The sequence below is a fragment of the Hesperophylax consimilis genome, chromosome 11 (assembly GCF_061612785.1).
Source record: "Hesperophylax consimilis isolate HC1 chromosome 11, BYU_Hcon_1.0, whole genome shotgun sequence".
NCBI classification, from domain to species: domain Eukaryota; kingdom Metazoa; phylum Arthropoda; class Insecta; order Trichoptera; family Limnephilidae; genus Hesperophylax; species Hesperophylax consimilis.
This window is the reverse complement of record NC_142846.1, coordinates 11,272,565-11,289,658: the sequence shown is the minus strand read 5'-3', so window position 1 is coordinate 11,289,658 and position 17,094 is coordinate 11,272,565. Positions and strand designations below refer to the sequence as shown.

At 33.7% G+C, this 17,094-nt stretch overlaps 1 protein-coding gene across 1 annotated transcript; it reads left to right on the top strand.

The window, feature by feature from the left end:
* Positions 1 to 331: 331 nt before the first annotated feature.
* On the top strand, positions 332 to 16,386 carry sotv (exostosin glycosyltransferase sotv). The gene is made up of 7 exons (XM_089637301.1): positions 332 to 978; positions 4,586 to 5,345; positions 7,325 to 7,508; positions 9,756 to 9,915; positions 10,465 to 10,585; positions 11,464 to 11,622; positions 11,845 to 16,386. The coding sequence occupies exons 1-7, from the start codon at positions 443 to 445 to the stop codon at positions 12,064 to 12,066; spliced, it is 2,142 nt and encodes a 713-aa protein (XP_089493427.1). The 5' UTR covers positions 332 to 442; the 3' UTR covers positions 12,067 to 16,386.
* The last annotated feature ends 708 nt before the right edge of the window (positions 16,387 to 17,094 follow it).

Genomic DNA, 17,094 nt, shown 5'->3' with positions numbered 1-17,094 from the left:
AAAAGAAGAAAAAACTAATCTTAAAACTGTCACTTTAAAAAAAATGACCGCCAAATAAACAAGCAAGTTAAACGAAATACAGAATTTTCCAACTCCTCCGACGTAAATAGTTTCTTTTATAGTAAAGTTAAATCGGAGTGTTTTTTTACAGTAAAGTTTTTTTCAGAACTTTTCGCTTTTACCCAACAACGGAACAAAATCATAAAATAACATAATATTTTGTTTCAGTTTAGAATAATCGTGACTATCGTGAGTGGTTCATTTATGGAATAATCCATCTTTTATCTATGGCTTTCAACTTCAACAAAAGTCAGAAAATTGACATTGACAAACGTCAAAATGGGCGGTAGTAATCGGTAGATGGTCCCATTATGGTCCCATTGGATTAATTTCTACACTGAACCTCGATTTATATCAAAGTATTTAGTGTACGGTAATCAAAATGACGTTTTTTATAAAGAGTAATTCCCAAAAAAGTGTTCCCATGTGGAACACCGCATCATACAGACACTTTTTCATTACCCTTTTCCTTGTTTTGATTGTGTCAATATTTTGTCTAGTTGCTTTCCATTTGATACCGATCAATTCTAGTACTAAAGATAACTATACACATTTATCGCTAAATAATGTGAAAGATCTACCGGAGGTTGTTTTGGCGGCTGATTCCCCAAAACCGATACACAGGAATTCTAAATGCACCTATTGGGATTGCTTCAATGTTTACCGCTGTGGCCAGAAGGGTCATAATAGAATATCTGTATATGTGTATCCTCCGCAGAAGTTTGTTGACTTCCAAGGCAACACAGCATCGCCCATTATGTCCAAGGAGTTTTATTTCATGCTTAAAACAATTGTGGATAGCAAATATTACACAATAAATCCCTCGGAGGCTTGTCTGTTCGTACCCAGCATTGATATGCTAAATCAAAACAGGCTTAATTTGAAGTTAGTTCAACAAGCACTGCAGAGTCTGCCATTGTAAGTATAATAATGATGCCAACATGTAATATTTTTGCACAAAAATCTTTGACGAAATACAGATGGTTTGTTAGATATGATTTGAGATTTTCACCGCCAAAAGTATTATTGTGATTTATTTTTGAAGTATTATGCCATGCTCTTCTCCTCCTTCTTTAGCCAACATTTGGGACAGCATATCAGTGTCCATCATCAGGGCAGATGTGTTACATGATTTTTGTATAAATCCCTTTAAACAACACGGTTGTATCAAAAACTATTTTGCTTTAAACCAGTGGTGGGGAACCTGTGGGCTGGAACCGGCCCAAGAGGCTATTCGGTCTGGCCTGTGAGCACTTTTGGGTAAATATACAGAAAACAGGAACACGCTTAACCTTTTAACCGCGTTAATTTGCTCCGTTTTATCTATACCCGTACGCGGTACATATTTTCAAATACCTATGCACGCAATTAAATGTCAAATTAAAGCATTCTGGCATGATTTATTGGACTATATAGGCCGAACAGATTATTCTCAACAATATGATAACAAATCCTCATGTGTCAACACTCTTAGATGTTTATAAAAACAAAAACATAATAGACGAACCGTGTCTTTTGAATGTGGTCCCGCCATTCACTCGGCGTGTGTGTACAGGTTAGGCCACTGCGTTGATAGACACAAGTGGGTCACCATGAGCACTTATCATTTTTAGTTATGAAAACATTTTCTAAAATTGAACACTTAAATTTTATGTCACATAATATAATAACAAAATTGGACTAGCGCCATCCGTTGACAAAATTGTAAACTATAGCACTCGAAGGCGCAAAGAGGCTCACTTGATTATCGATGTTTTTTAATGAAATACAATTTTATTTTCGAGAAATTCTTGTAGATGTCAGCATCATAATAGTTCTACGAATGTTCAAGCGAGCGGGAAATAAATTTATGTCGAAAGACCGCTGGAATATCGGCATTCAAAGTTTCCGTATCAACTGTTGATACAGCCGCATATGAGTATGGACTTTTTGCCGTAACAACAGTTGATACGGCCGCGTGCAAAGAGTTAATGCGCACTTTTTATTTTAAACATACTTATAGTAGTTAGATAATAATGAGAAGCGATTATTTCAGTTTCCGGAAATGGAAAATAATACATTTTAATAGTTATTTAGTTCAAATGAAAACCAATTGTTAGTTAGCTGCCATTGTTATTGATATCAAAGTGTTAAAATTACTTTTTTTAAAACAAAACAAATGGCAGCTAACTAACAATCGGTTTTAATTTGAACCAAATAACTATTAATATGCAATATTTTCCATTTTGGTAAAAAGGAGTCACTTTGTGGTTTGACATATTATAAAATAAAGATAAAACACTTTGTTTAAAAACCACAAATTATTGTAAATTTTATTAAGACTGACCGGTTTCGCTTTGTAAAAGCATCTTCAGGGTTCAAAATTTAACTGAAGATTCTTCTACGGAGCGAAACCGGTCGGTCTTAATAAAATTTACAATAATAAGTGTTTTATTTTATTTATTTATTCATTTTCGGGAAATTGGCAGTTTACATTTAATCAGTTTGTACACATGTATTATATAGTAAAATAAAACCAATTATGGATTTCCTCCTTGTAACTTTAACTGAGACAGCATAATATGTAATAAGTTATTTAAATTTGTGAGAAAGGAATATGAATCAAAAAAATTATACAAAACAAAAGATTATATAAAACGAAAAATTTACAAAACAATACATTTATAGCCATGGATAGAGGTTGTAAATATAAATCAAATCATAATAGAGATATAAACAATAGAGACATAAAAATTATTCACAAACCATCAGAGAAATATTCTTTTATGGACCTCTTGTATTTGGTGAGTTCGCAACTGAAAATATCAACCTTGGATAATACGCTATTGTAGATATTGCATAGTCTGTTCAGGCAAGAATTCTGTTTAGAGTTCGTTTTGCTTTGATCAACCCTTAACAGCACACAAGAGCGTGTTGAACGCGCAGGTACATTAAATGGAATCTTGTTTAGCAACTCTGGGCATTGAATATTATTGTTAACTACAATTATTAAGCAATATTTTTCATTTCCGGAAACTGAAATACTTATTAATAATAATTATTATTTACTTATTAATACTTACTTCTCATTATTATCTTACTGATACTTTTTTTTTCTATTAAAAGTGCGTATTAACCGTGTCTCTATTTTCTGTAAATGTATAATAGTGGGTAAATACCCACTTTTGGTCCAGTCTACCAAAAGCACAGAAGGCAAAAAATAAAATTTAAATATATAAAAATTTAGACTTAACATTCAATAAGTCTGTGTGTATATGTGTGCACAAATATGAATGTTGCTTGTCGGTTGTCCAAGAGCAATAATGTTGATAACACAACACAAAAGTTGATAATACCAGCAGCATTCAGAACACGAGAACGGTTTACGGTAAATATTTACTATTCTGCCACATTCTTAACTTCTTCTCGTAAGAAAAAAATATTAAAATTACCGGAATTGGAAAATAAGGCATTGGATTAGCAAACAATCCATTGTTATTAAATATTTTGAGTTTTTTGTTCTATTTGGCAGTACTAACCATCAAATGTCACATTGATATTTCAGATGGCCGCGAATTAGACGCAAAATTATCCATATAAATTGCTATTTAGAAGCATTATTTCCCAATTCCAGTAATTTAAATAATTTTTTCTTACAGTAATAAGGTTAAAACGAAGAATTGTTAGTGTGACGGAACAGTAAATATTTACCTGATTTTCTTTCACGGTAGGTCACAGATGCAAAATTGTCATAATTCGGAATAAAACCATTTGCATCTTCCGGGTGCAAGATAACGCTTGCGTACTCAAATGCAGATCTGATTAATCAGTCTCGCAAAATCAGTCTTGTGTTCCTAAATGTATATAAATAAAAATGTTAATGTTCGTTTGTTCAAAATCTTAAATCTCCGAAAGTTCTTCATCGATTACTTTGAAATTTTGACACAACTTTGCATTCGAATACATGTGTGTTTTTGTGTACCTAGATTATATAAATGTCATCTTTTTTTTTTTAAACAGCGCCATCTGTTGGACAAACACGTTTTTTTTAAACAGTGCCATCTGTTGGTCGTAAAAGCAACACGCGTTCTTGTTTCTTGATCTGCACAGGCAGACTGCGCCACAGCAACACGTGTTGGGGTATAGCTAAGTCTAGTGTATTTAAAAATTTGAGTAGCAGACTTATCTGCCGACGTAATTCGAAGAAACCATTCTCGTGTCCTGAGTGCAATGATAAATTAAGCTTGTGGACTAACTTATCTATCCTTATCTCCTTCCCCTCCCTACTAACTTCAGTCATACAATATATTCCAATTGTGGATGCCATAATCTCACTGGCTCCAAACGGTTGGGAGCATTTAGGACTCTGTGCGGTATTCAAATTTAAAAATACATGTATACAAAATTGGTAATCAGTAAAGTGAGGTTATAATAATTCTTTTAACAATCTAGCATTAAATCCTAGAATTATATTTTAGTCATAATTCTTTTGTTTGTATTCTTACCATATAATGTTACAATATTAATAATGGGATGTAAATTTCAGTTGGGAAGATGGGGAGAATCACATATTATTCAACATGTTGCCTGGAGCAGACCCTGACTACCACACGGTGATAGACATCAACACCGGCAAAGCTCTTATCGCTGGAGCCGGCTTCGACTCCTGGACATATCGCACTAGCTTCGATGTCTCCATTCCCCTCCTGACTCCGTATGCCATATCAACCGAGCCCTCGCCTAAAGATAAGACTCACCTCGTAGTCTCCTCTCAGATGAATCTATACCACGATCTCATCACTGACTTGCAAGACTTGGCTGATGCAAATGACCAACTGCTTTTACTGCAATCTTGTCATGACGAAGATGAACCTGCAAACCACACGATACGGTGTCAGTACAAGACCGGAAACTTGTTTAGCTATCCGGAAGTATTGAAGCACGCGCATTTCTGTGTCATTGGAAGAGGTGTACGATTAGCCCAGCCTTCTCTACTGGAAGCTCTGTCCGTTGGATGCATTCCCGTAATAGTCATCGATTCCATCGTAATGCCGTTCAAGTCTGTTATAGACTGGCATAGGGTTGCCCTATTCATTCCAGAAGAAAACCTAAACACTCTAGTTACAGTCTTGACTGCGGTTTCAAAGGAACGCAGGGAAGAGATGTCCGCCCAAGCCAAGTGGTTGTTCGATAGATATTTCTCGTCTATTGAACAGATGACTACGACTGTGTTGGATATTATGAATGACCGAGTATTCCCGTTGATGGCAAAGAGTTACGAATACTGGAATATGCCACCTAATCCAGTAAGTTACCATATTATTATATTTATAATAACTATTAGGTTATCTTTTTAGTGGTATTGAATAATTATTCATGATTAAAATGTTAAGGCGATGCACTACGTAGTGTAATATTTTAAATTGAGCCGCTATCAATAACAACCCTTACGTAGATAGCGATAAGGTTTAAATTCCCGCTTAACACCATCCGCCTGTTTTGATTTATGCAAGAAAAAAACATGGCCAAAAAGTGCCTTTTATTTTATTTTGAGGATGTTCAGGCATAAATATTTAATTTTTTTTCAATCATTTTATAAATAACTTAATTTGCCACATTATACAATAAAATCATAACCGAAAATGGGTTCGTAAGTAGGAGATTTTGAACTTTAAAGCAGTTTTCATAAGCCTTTACATTATTTTTTTCTGGGCTTATAAAAAGACTTATCTAAAAAATACTCAATTATTTCAGAGGCCAAGATGTATTCTACTCGCAGTATTTAATTAAAGCATCTGAAACATTTCTAGGCGACCAAATTTTCAAACCAAAAACACATGATTTTGCATTACTACGTATGGCATCGCCTTAACATGAATTGTACATATATGTCCAATGCTACATATTATGTGCTAATATAAAGATTAGATAATATATTGCAATAAAGTCACAAACTATGTACAGTATTTAAGACAACAAATTAAACTTTACAAATAACAAAAATTTTAAATTACACTTCACATATTTCGTCACTTCTTTTTAAAATTTTAATACATTTTCCTCTTCTTTTATATTGGTCGGTATTTCTTGAAAATTATTGTAAAAAGTGTAAAATTGTCTAATATGTATTTAGAAACAATTTATCGTTGCAGAATAATATAAAACATACACACAAATTCATGGAAAAAAAAAACATTTTCATAAAAAATTCTTGTACACATTTTCTTTAATGGTACCTTTACTTAACGTAGGCATAGCTCTTCAGTATTTTTTTAAATTTATTTTATTTCTTTTTATTTAGGAAGCAAACAGTCGTACAGTAAAAAATTATAACAATAAACATTCATATGTTCTAGACCAATTAAGTTCCATTAAGTTAAATGTTGATTTAGTATTTTTTACCTACACAACATATTAAATGGCAAAAAAATAAACATAATAAAGAAATACATGAAATTAAAAACAAATAGAAAAATACAACTTTTCGCATAGCTATACTATTCACTATGGGTGATAATAATGTAATTTTCACAACAAAAAAATCGAATAAAATAAAAGTATTTTAATTTATTCATTTATTAAGCTGAATTTTATATGATATCAAGTTATGTTTGAAAATGTCTACATCTCGTAAGGCATTGTGAGTTTCACAGATACGTACTATTACAGAGTTTTGCGCGTATTTTTTCGATTTACAATGTGGTATTCTAAATAAATTGTTCGATCTGGTGTTTTGCTTGGGGCAACGAAATGCAATCCTTTCTAACAGATATGATGAATCAACAAGGCAGTTCACGATTTTGTGTAAGAATAATGCATCAGAGATTTTTCTGCGTTTATATATAGTGACAGGGACAAATCGATGGTCACTAAAACGATACGATAGGTGTTTTATAAATTTGTTCTGAATATTTTCAATGCGATCAATATATGTTTGATATTGAGGATTCAAAATTACTGAGGCGAATTCTAGTTGTGACCGTACATATGACATATATAACAGAATTAGGGTGTATGCTACCGTAAAAGGCTTTGTAATGCGAATAATGAAACCCAATTGCTTATAATGTTACAGTATGTAACATTCTCTTTTTTTATTAGTTACAATTGCAAAGTTTGTACATGATGAAGGTATAAAGTATAATATAAGTATAAATTTAATTTTTTTTCACAGTCCTCACTAGGGTTTCGTGTTCTGAGGCGGCCTGTAAAATGTTCTCTAAAAGATCAGTTTGCAAATGTAGTATTTTATTTGTAATATGTGTGTTTTAATTTTTAACTTGAGAATGCGGCATCCAATCCGCTGTTCCTGCCCGTGACGGCCCCCAAGGCTCCCGGTTTCACGGCCGTCATCCTCACGTACGATCGCGTGGAGAGTCTCTTCACTCTCATCAACAAGCTGGTGAAGACACCGAGTCTGCAGAAGGTTCTGGTCATCTGGAATAATCAGAAGAAGGCGCCACCACCAGGTAAATTATTATGCATTTGTTGTGTTGAAGAATCACAGTGTCTCTTTATTAGACTGAAGTATTTACCGACTAGTTACTTATTCTTTCACCAGAGCTATTGATGCACAATGACGGAAACTAAAATCTCCAATACAACGGCATATTTATATATTTTTTCCTTAAAAAAGACAAATATTCCCGGGTTAGGAATAATCTGACACTATTTGAAAATCACCTACTACCATCACAGTAAGTGGAAAATGTTGCTTGTATAATGTGATGGAATTCCATAGCCAGCAGTGGAATTGAACCCACGACGCCTGGGTGGGAACTCAACACGTTTGTCAACTTAGCCACCAACCGGTCGATTTACTTCATAACTTCGTTATCACGACTCAATATGACAAAACTATAATGATTCTTGTAAGAAGCGTTCTTGAATATTATTTATTTTTACTTGAGTTTTGAAATATTTACGAATTATTGGACGTTTTTCAGGGGTTAAGAAACATTTGTACTAAATCATAGTATAGAAGAGGGATCAGGGCTTGTGAAAACTATAATTCCCACATCTATTAATGTAATACATATACATATGTACATATCCAACAAGCAACTACAAACACAACATTTAGGCAAAAAAGCTTCCTATACTATGGTGCTTAACTCTACAACAAAATCCCACTCTCATTCAAAACTCATAACAATAGTTTAACATTTAAATCTCAATTAAAAAGCTGGATACAAAATATAGGGAGATCAGAAATAGATAATATACTGACACCAAATACAAACAGACACCGAAACCACTCAACTGAACAAAAAACACCTTGTAATATGTTTGTTTATAATTATTTCAGAAACAAACACTTTTTTTATATTAACTCCACACAGGAGGCCCTGAAGAAAATAATTTCCCTCAGGGCCTATGTCATCTTTGGGGATGCTGTGTGGAGGGTCTTTTTGTGGAGAGGAAGGAGTGAACATGGGTCTTGATGAGTCCCATGTTGTAGGAGGGAGGAAACGCAGAGGCCGGCAGTTCGTTCCACAGCCGAGCTGTTGAATCTAAGAATGAATCGTAGAAGCGACCCGTTCTCATGTGACAAATGTCAACCGTGTACAAATGTTGTGCGCGCGTTTGGCGTGTGTCCCGACAAGGCACCGGTGCCGAAGAGATCAATGACGCTAGTTCCTCAGAGCATCTTCCATTGTAATACCGATAGAACAAGGACAGCATACCTACCTGACGCCTGTGCTCTAAAGATTGCAGTCCGTTTGTTAAGATTGGGGAATCTATCAAACTATTCAATATATTTATCATTACTTTATACTAGCTGACGTGTACCCGGCGTTGATGGGAGTTATAATTAGGAGATAGACATATATTGTTGTGGACTTTTCTGTAGGCCATTTTAAGATATACAATTTCGTAGTACATTATTTTGATTGTTCTCATAAGGTTTAGCCAGCCGAAAATATTTTTTTTTCTTTCATTTTGATTTCAAAACATCAACTTTTCTATGCTTTCTATAAATATAATATGCGCGTATTATATATATATAAACTTTCCGGAAGAAATTCTCTTAATGATAGTGAAAACCCTATCAAAATCCGATATAGTTTAGAAGAACTAATCGCACAAACAGACAGACGCAAAAAGTGACTTTATTGTATACTGTTTAGAGATTATCCATACTACTAAATTTTAATTAAATGTAAATGAAATCCTCAGCACGGTAGATCCAAGTGAGGATATCATTATATCCATTTGTTACAAAAAATAGATAATAAAACACTTAGGACGGGTTGTTTCGGAGAATCTGAACAATTCATCAAATTTCAACGTTCATTTTCAAGTTCTGTGAAAGATTTTTTCAAGTTCTGTTTTTATTTCAGTTTTGTCAAGCAACTAGCCTACAATTATATAATAACAGAACTTGAATAGGACTTTCACAGAACCCAAAAATAAACGTTTAAATTTGATGAATTGTTCACATTCTCCGAAACAACCCGTCCTTATTATTATAATTATCAAACACTTCTGATAACAAGGTAATGTAAAATGTATTGTTGAAACAGTCGGCGTTTCGAGAATTGATCTTTTTGGCTTGCATTGCTTTGCTTCTTTTTTGCGCATTCTGCATCCATTAGTCTTTCTTTTGTTCAATAGACCACATACGTATAGGTATTCAAATATTTCTGATCTGATTTGATTTATATCCCTCATACTTAGTAGTATTAAATTGTTACATTATTATTTTCTTACAGCCTCTCAGTGGCCTGCCATAACAAAACCGCTGAAAGTAATACAGACTAAGGAAAACAAACTATCCAACAGATTCTATCCTTACGAAGAGATTGAGACAGAATGTCTCCTTACTATTGATGATGATATCATAATGCTGACTCCGGATGAACTAGAATTTGGGTAATTATCTCATCTGAATCCTTATCCATAATATGATCCTGCATAGAACATTTGTTAACTATGTCAAACTATTAACTGTTGAAAAATCGAACCTGCAATATGCCAACTCCAAGTCGAATTTGTAAGCCACTTCAGAGGCTGCTGAACCTGTCATGCGAAAGATATATTTATTTGAACTAATGGTTTAAAATTATTATTTTTCGGAATAACTTATTGAGTAAAACCTCAAATTATAATATTTAAATATTGAAGACAATATTAGTGATTTTTAAACGCAAATCTGAAACAGAAAAATCAGAAAAGGAAACGGTCACATCTGGGACTCGAACCCAGGACCCTTGTCTTTCCGGGACAATGCTCTACCAACGCCTGATGAGGATAGGGTCCCATTAGCGCAGTTGGTAGAGCATTGTCCCGGAAAGACAAGGGTCCTGGGTTCGAGTCCCAGATGTGACCGTTTCCTTTTCTGATTTTTCTGTTTCAGATTTGCGTTTAAAAATCACTAATATTGTCTTCAAAATTTAAATGGTTTAAAATTTTTCATTACAGCTTTGAAGTGTGGCGGGAATTCCCTGACAGGATCGTCGGCTTCCCCTCGCGAGTTCACCTCTGGGACAATGATACAGAGACATGGAAATATCATAGCGAGTGGACAAACCAGATATCTATGGTAATAATTATTATAAATTAGGATGGCACTCATTACTTTATTAATATATGGTTCTATGAAAATTCACTGATTGCTATTTACCGACCAAAATTCACCGCGGGGAAAATTATTTTGATGTCTGTTTTTTTTTACTAGGGTAATTAATTTATTAACACCTTTTTACAGCTTTTACACGGAAAAGTAAAACCGTTATTATAAACCGCAACTGCAATTAACCTAACTTAACCTAGAGTTATGGGCGGTAAACTTCCCTAGAACCATTAGAAGTAAATATTTCTTAAAAATCTAATGAGTGCCATCCTAGTTTACCCACGAGTAGTGTTTTGGGGCGGTTACCATATTAAATAACGTTACATAAAATTTCGTCTTCTTTCTCATTAGCCTTATGGCATCCAGTTTTGGATATAGGGCTCCTTCAAATGTCTCCTGTTTTGCTGATTCCTGGCAGTTCTCACAGATCGGAAGCCGGTAGTTCTCTTAAGATTGTCACCCCATTTAACCTTTTTAATGCCAGTAGGTAGAAGTGTAGATGTGCACAGCAGGCCGTGAATTTTTAATCAAAATAAATCATTTTTAAATCTTATTTTTATAAATTAAAAATACTACACCTTGAAAGGATATTTAAATGACTTACCAAATTTATTCAATATTCGACGTTTTTACTTCCCTTCACTTAGATAAATATATTTTAAAAAAAACGGGACATATTTATGATACAGATGCTCAAAGAAGAGCGAGTAAACTCGCTATTTTTCTATGGCTGGCCTGCTGGGCACGGCCAAGAATGCGAGTAAACTCGCTCTTGGCACAGAAGAAGTTAAACTAAATCAAAAAGATTTTTACTTGCAGTGATTATTAGACTCTCTGATTTCCTCCAGGTGTTGACCGGGGCAGCCTTCCACCACAAACTGTGGTCCTGGTATTACACGGTAGGCATGCCCGGGGACATCAGGCAGTGGGTAGATGATAACATGAACTGCGAGGATATCGCCATGAACTTCCTGGTGGCCAACCTTACCAACAAACCTCCCATCAAGGTACATATTGAAATTATTTATAAAGCTTGTTATTTTTTATGTCAGCACCAACACCTTTAGACGATAATCATATTTTACCCAATATTACAGCAGCGCCATTTTAACCTTCACCTCAAATAGTTCATTCTAATAACCATAGAAAATAAGATTTTTGTCAGATACAAATTTATATTACTGTACATATTTATCCCTACAAGTTATATCGTTACTTCATATTCGCAGGTTGCCCCACGGAAGAAGTTCAAATGCCCCGAGTGCACCAACACGGAGATGCTGTCCGCAGACATTGGCCACATGACCGAGAGATCCGCCTGCGTGGACCGTCTGGCCAAGGTCTACGGCCGCATGGCTCTGAAGACCGTGGAGTTCAGGGCCGACCCGGTGCTGTTCCGAGACAACTTCCCCCAGAAACTAAAGTGGTTCAACGACATAGGGAGCTTATAGATAAAGAGATAGTAGATGAATTTTTCCCAATGGTCACACTGAATTCTTGCAAAGCGCTGATAGCTCCATTATAACTTGTACCTCTTTCTAATGAACAATATATGTAACAGAAAGAGAGTTTATGACAGAGCTATCAGCAGAAGGAATTCCTGCGCATACATAGTATGAATTGATCAGCAATGTGTGGTTTTGTATTTAATAATATCTAAGACTTTATAAACAAAACCAAGAAAATCTGAAATATTATGTTTAAATTAAAGAAAATTTGCAGAAGCTAGTGCACACTTTTATAGTGGCGCATTTGTGGGTTTCTAGAGTGTTGTCAACCTCATTGTTCAGGTAGGTGCAAAAAGATGGAGTCTCCAAAGTGGAAAACTTGCCCTTTATATGCATTCAATAAGTATCCATACATTTGGTATTTTTGATCTATTCGCATTCTGGCAGGAGGGAGATTTCTCAGCCATGGAAAATGTACTTTACCGCAATCCCTGAGATCTAACCAAAAAAATTTAACAATATCAATGCTTAATGTGGCAAGTTGAACTTACATTCCGAATGGTTTTAGTGCAGAACCTTAGTTTGAACAAAAAAACAAAGCAATCTTATATCTTAAGCTGGGATCCCACCCGGTCTAATCTATGATCTACTTCATAGAACGAACCGTTTGAAAATGGAAAGGAATTAGAAAATAGAAATCAGCAAAGACAATTTAAACATCAAAATTTTTATTAAAACATGTTTATAAGTATGTATTTCCACATACGGTGCTGATTGTATTTTGTTTTAAATGTTGTTATTTTTGTTGTAAACTGTTTATATTATAGACTGCGCCTGCTCTCAACACTTAGTAAGACAGGCATAGACATCACCAAAGTAATAAAATAAAAAATTGTGGTGCAATTACATTTGCTCTATTCAATATAGAATAGAACAAAAGTTGATTCAACATTGGTTTCTATTTCTATTGGATGCTCTATGGTACAGAAAGCCTGTTCTCAGCAGGAATTGCCAGCATTGATTAGTTACCAAACATGTATGACTTTGTGAAATGAATTTGTATGTTTTTCAAATCATGTTGTTACGATGGAATAACAATCTGATTCTGTGTAATCCATAATAATTAAATGTTACTTATTGTATGAAATGTATAATGGTGTTAGCATTTATTATAAACCGATTATATTAATAGTTTATTGAATGAAAATAGGCGTATTCTAGTCATAGTGTGTGGAGATACATCTCACCAAATTATTTAATGATTATTTTTTTTATTTTTTTATTATTTAATTATTAACACTCTTTGCATGGCGAAGTCCTGTTGTTACTCGACAATTTGGCATTTCATCTGTGTTTAAATTTGTTTGTTATGTTCCGTTTCAAGACACAAATTTTTTATCTCGCCAGAGTTCGCATGATCGTGGTTCCTACTATGAGCTGTCAAATCAGAATAATCAATATTATGGTACCTACCGGCCTGAAGAAAGTTTGAAAAAAGAATTGTCATTGAGATGATGCACCGCCTCTTGACGATGACATTCAATATTTCCTAGAATAATATTCTAAGAACCTTAGGTAACATTTCATTGGAAAAATTGTATAATTCCTTATTTGAAATTTTAAAAATGTTACGTAAATTATTTATGGTTTGTATTTAAGTAGGTAGGAATTTAAATAAGTAAAGTTGAGCTGCGGTAATCCAAAAAACGTTTTGCATGTCGATGTCGGATGATTGCATTTTTCGGACTATAGTGTACTGCTGCCAACCCATTGTAGTCTGGAACTTTTGAAAAGGAGTGCCTTGTAATAGATAGCATAGGGTTTATTATAAGGCGACAAGTAAACAAGTCCCGAGAAGCAACGGCGGAAAGACCGCATCTTACTGTCAGTGTTGCAGATTTCTGTTTTACCATCCCGATAGTGACGTCAAAACTTACGGTAAGCGTCTCAACTTATCAATCTGTTTTGATAAGCTGTGAGAGAGCCGTAAATTCCCGCGTGAGCGATTAGACCTGTCAAAAACTTAAGTAAGAAAAACTTCTGTAACTTGGTATAAATTACGGCAAGCGACTTATGGTGTCGTTTACATTGGTAAATTTGTCGTAAGTCGCTTACGTGAGCAACTTACAGGAAAAAACTCACAAGTGTAAAGGCAGCCTAAAATAAACGTCATTAATTCCATAGCACTTTATAGCAATAAAATAATTTTACCTACCAATAAAATTTATATTTTGTTTCCATCGATGCCTGGAATCCATTATGAGAGCAAGTAGAGAGAGAAAGTGTGAAATGTAAATGAAAAGGGCGAAAGAGCAAGCTCTCTCATAATGGATTCCAGGCATCGATAAGGAACACAAAATATCAATTTTCTTTTGTTTTACATTGGCTAAACGCGAGAGTAAGGCCTTTTCTCTCAGTTTCAGAAGTAAAAGTTAGTTGTACGATGCACCATTCTCTTCATCCCTTTGCATACCCAGCTCAAATTCGTTAATCGCATCGTTAGCTGACACTTGTGGAGTAGTTGCGATGACTTTGTCATCATCGTCTTGACTTAATATATTGACAATCAAACTGAGACAATACGCTTCGAGCTAAGGTCACAGTGCCGCCAACAAGTTACAGCATGCATTGAAGAAGATTTAAATGTGCTTTTTATGTACCGTTATAAGCAGGTCGAATTAGACAGGGGCCGGATTACCGCAGGTCAACTGTACTTACAAATGTAATGATTTCAGAGGAATTTTGGTTTTGATTTTTTTAAATAAGAGTAAATTAGAAACATACTTTTTTAGGTCTACTGTTCTCAGAACTACTAGTAATTATGTGCTAGTTGCAAATATATTACTGGTGAAGCATTATTATATAACATTTTTTATGGAGGTCATGAACAATTAAGCTGATTATTTTATGTTTTAATCAACAGTGTAAGTATGTGTATTTCACTTGGATATCTTATACTTATTTACTTAATTAAATCTTATTCAAATAAAGGTTTATCAAATTTTCCAAGTTTCTATTTAATAAAATGTAATGCTTACATATTTTCCATTTTATATATGACCATTTTAAATGGTACATACTTATTAGCAACTCAAGATGAATTCCGTACTAGTTTTTTTTATCTGAAACTGACCACAGTCACTGAATTAATTTCTTGTGCGAACTTGTCCTAAATTGATGTAGTAAAAATGCCATAAGTTTAGTATTTGTTTAATATTTTTTTATAATGTTATGTTAACATTGAATCACTCTAGGTACTTATAAATAAACAATATCATTTATGAAGGTTCAAGACATTTTAAGATGGCAGCCATAAATTGTGGCCGCTCGGAGAGAATAGGTTAAAGAATGGTATCTGTACATATATCACAGAGGGTCAGATGCACGTTCTTTGTATATAGACACAGATGATCACAATTTTTTTTAAGCATTTTGAACATAGGATCTAATGAATTACACAAACAGAGCAGGCGTCTCCAAAGAACTCTCTGAAGCAATATGCTTTATCCAGTAATTATCTAATTACCTTATCTTGTTCAAACATTTTTTTCTGCAAGCGAGATAATTAAGGAAATGCAGTCCATTTACAAATCATTGCAATTTGGGTTTTAAAATGTTTATGGTTAAGTTCTGTGAAATCATTATGTTGGTTATCTGCTTATTGACATGTAAACTTCAATCATGGACTTCAATTAGTGCGATTTTGTATGAATGGCATTTACGCCAAATCTAGGGTGAGGGGAAATTGCCTGGCAGCCATCTTGTATGACTAACTTTTGACTGGATTCGTGTGCAAAGTGGTGCATAATGAACTATTATAATAATTTATTGTATTGCCAATGCAATTATAACAGCTCATGAATTTTTTGGGGGTATTTGATGAGACAATAAATGGGATAAGTCATTAAAAAAATTCAGTAGATTTGGGATTTTCCATGCATCTTCCCAATCGCCCTGCAACTTCAAATTGTTCTCGAATAGCTCCATCCAGGGCTTTTTAGGTACATGACTTCAATCAAATGTTTTACAGTGTTGCATTTTAATAAATACTCCAGTTCTAGTAGGTGTCAAATGAATAAGTAGGTCCTCTAGAAATGATTTATACTGTAGTTAAATAAATAAATAAAATAATCTCAACAATGATTAAATGCCATGTCATGAATGTTATAATGTCATGAATGTAAATTTATTTTATAGATCTTTATAAGGTTTTCATTTTCATGTAAACTTTTCGTTGCATTCATAGTCCAAAGAATAAATTATGGCAGTTTAATGTTATTTAACTAGTTCATAGTTATTTATTTTTAAGAATTTTATTGTATATTAGCATGAAAGAAACTGATTTTTTTGGTAAATAGAATATATTAAAATATATTATAGAACAACATTTTTTTACTAAACCCCGTTTCACAAAATTTTATAATTTTAATTATAAAATTTTTGTTTAGCCAGCCGAAAATATTTTTTTTTCTTTCATTTTGATTTCAAAACATCAACTTTTCTATGCTTTCTATAAATATAATATGCGCGTATTATATATATATAAACTTTCCGGAAGAAATTCTCTTAATGATAGTGAAAACCCTATCAAAATCCGATATAGTTTAGAAGAACTAATCGCACAAACAGACAGACGCAAAAAGTGACTTTATTGTATACTGTTTAGAGATTATCCATACTACTAAATTTTAATTAAATGTAAATGAAATCCTCAGCACGGGAGATCCAAGTGAGGATATCATTATATCCATTTGTTACAAAAAATAGATAATAAAACACTTAGGACGGGTTGTTTCGGAGAATCTGAACAATTCATCAAATTTCAACGTTCATTTTCAAGTTCTGTGAAAGATTTTTTCAAGTTCTGTTTTTATTTCAGTTTTGTCAAGCAACTAGCCTACAATTATATAATAACAGAACTTGAATAGGACTTTCACAGAACCCAAAAATAAACGTTTAAATTTGATGAATTGTTCACATTCTCCGAAACAACCCGTCCTTATTATTATAATTATCAAACACTTCTGATAA

Excerpts from the sequence above, each read along its gene's own strand:
- sotv (XM_089637301.1), top strand. The coding sequence starts at position 443 with ATGACGTTTTTTATAAAGAGTAATTCCCAAAAAAGTGTTCCCATGTGG. Across the intron at positions 979-4,585 it reads GCACTGCAGAGTCTGCCATT|TTGGGAAGATGGGGAGAATC; the intron begins GTAAGTATAATA and ends TGTAAATTTCAG. Across the intron at positions 9,916-10,464 it reads CCGGATGAACTAGAATTTGG|CTTTGAAGTGTGGCGGGAAT; the intron begins GTAATTATCTCA and ends TTTTCATTACAG.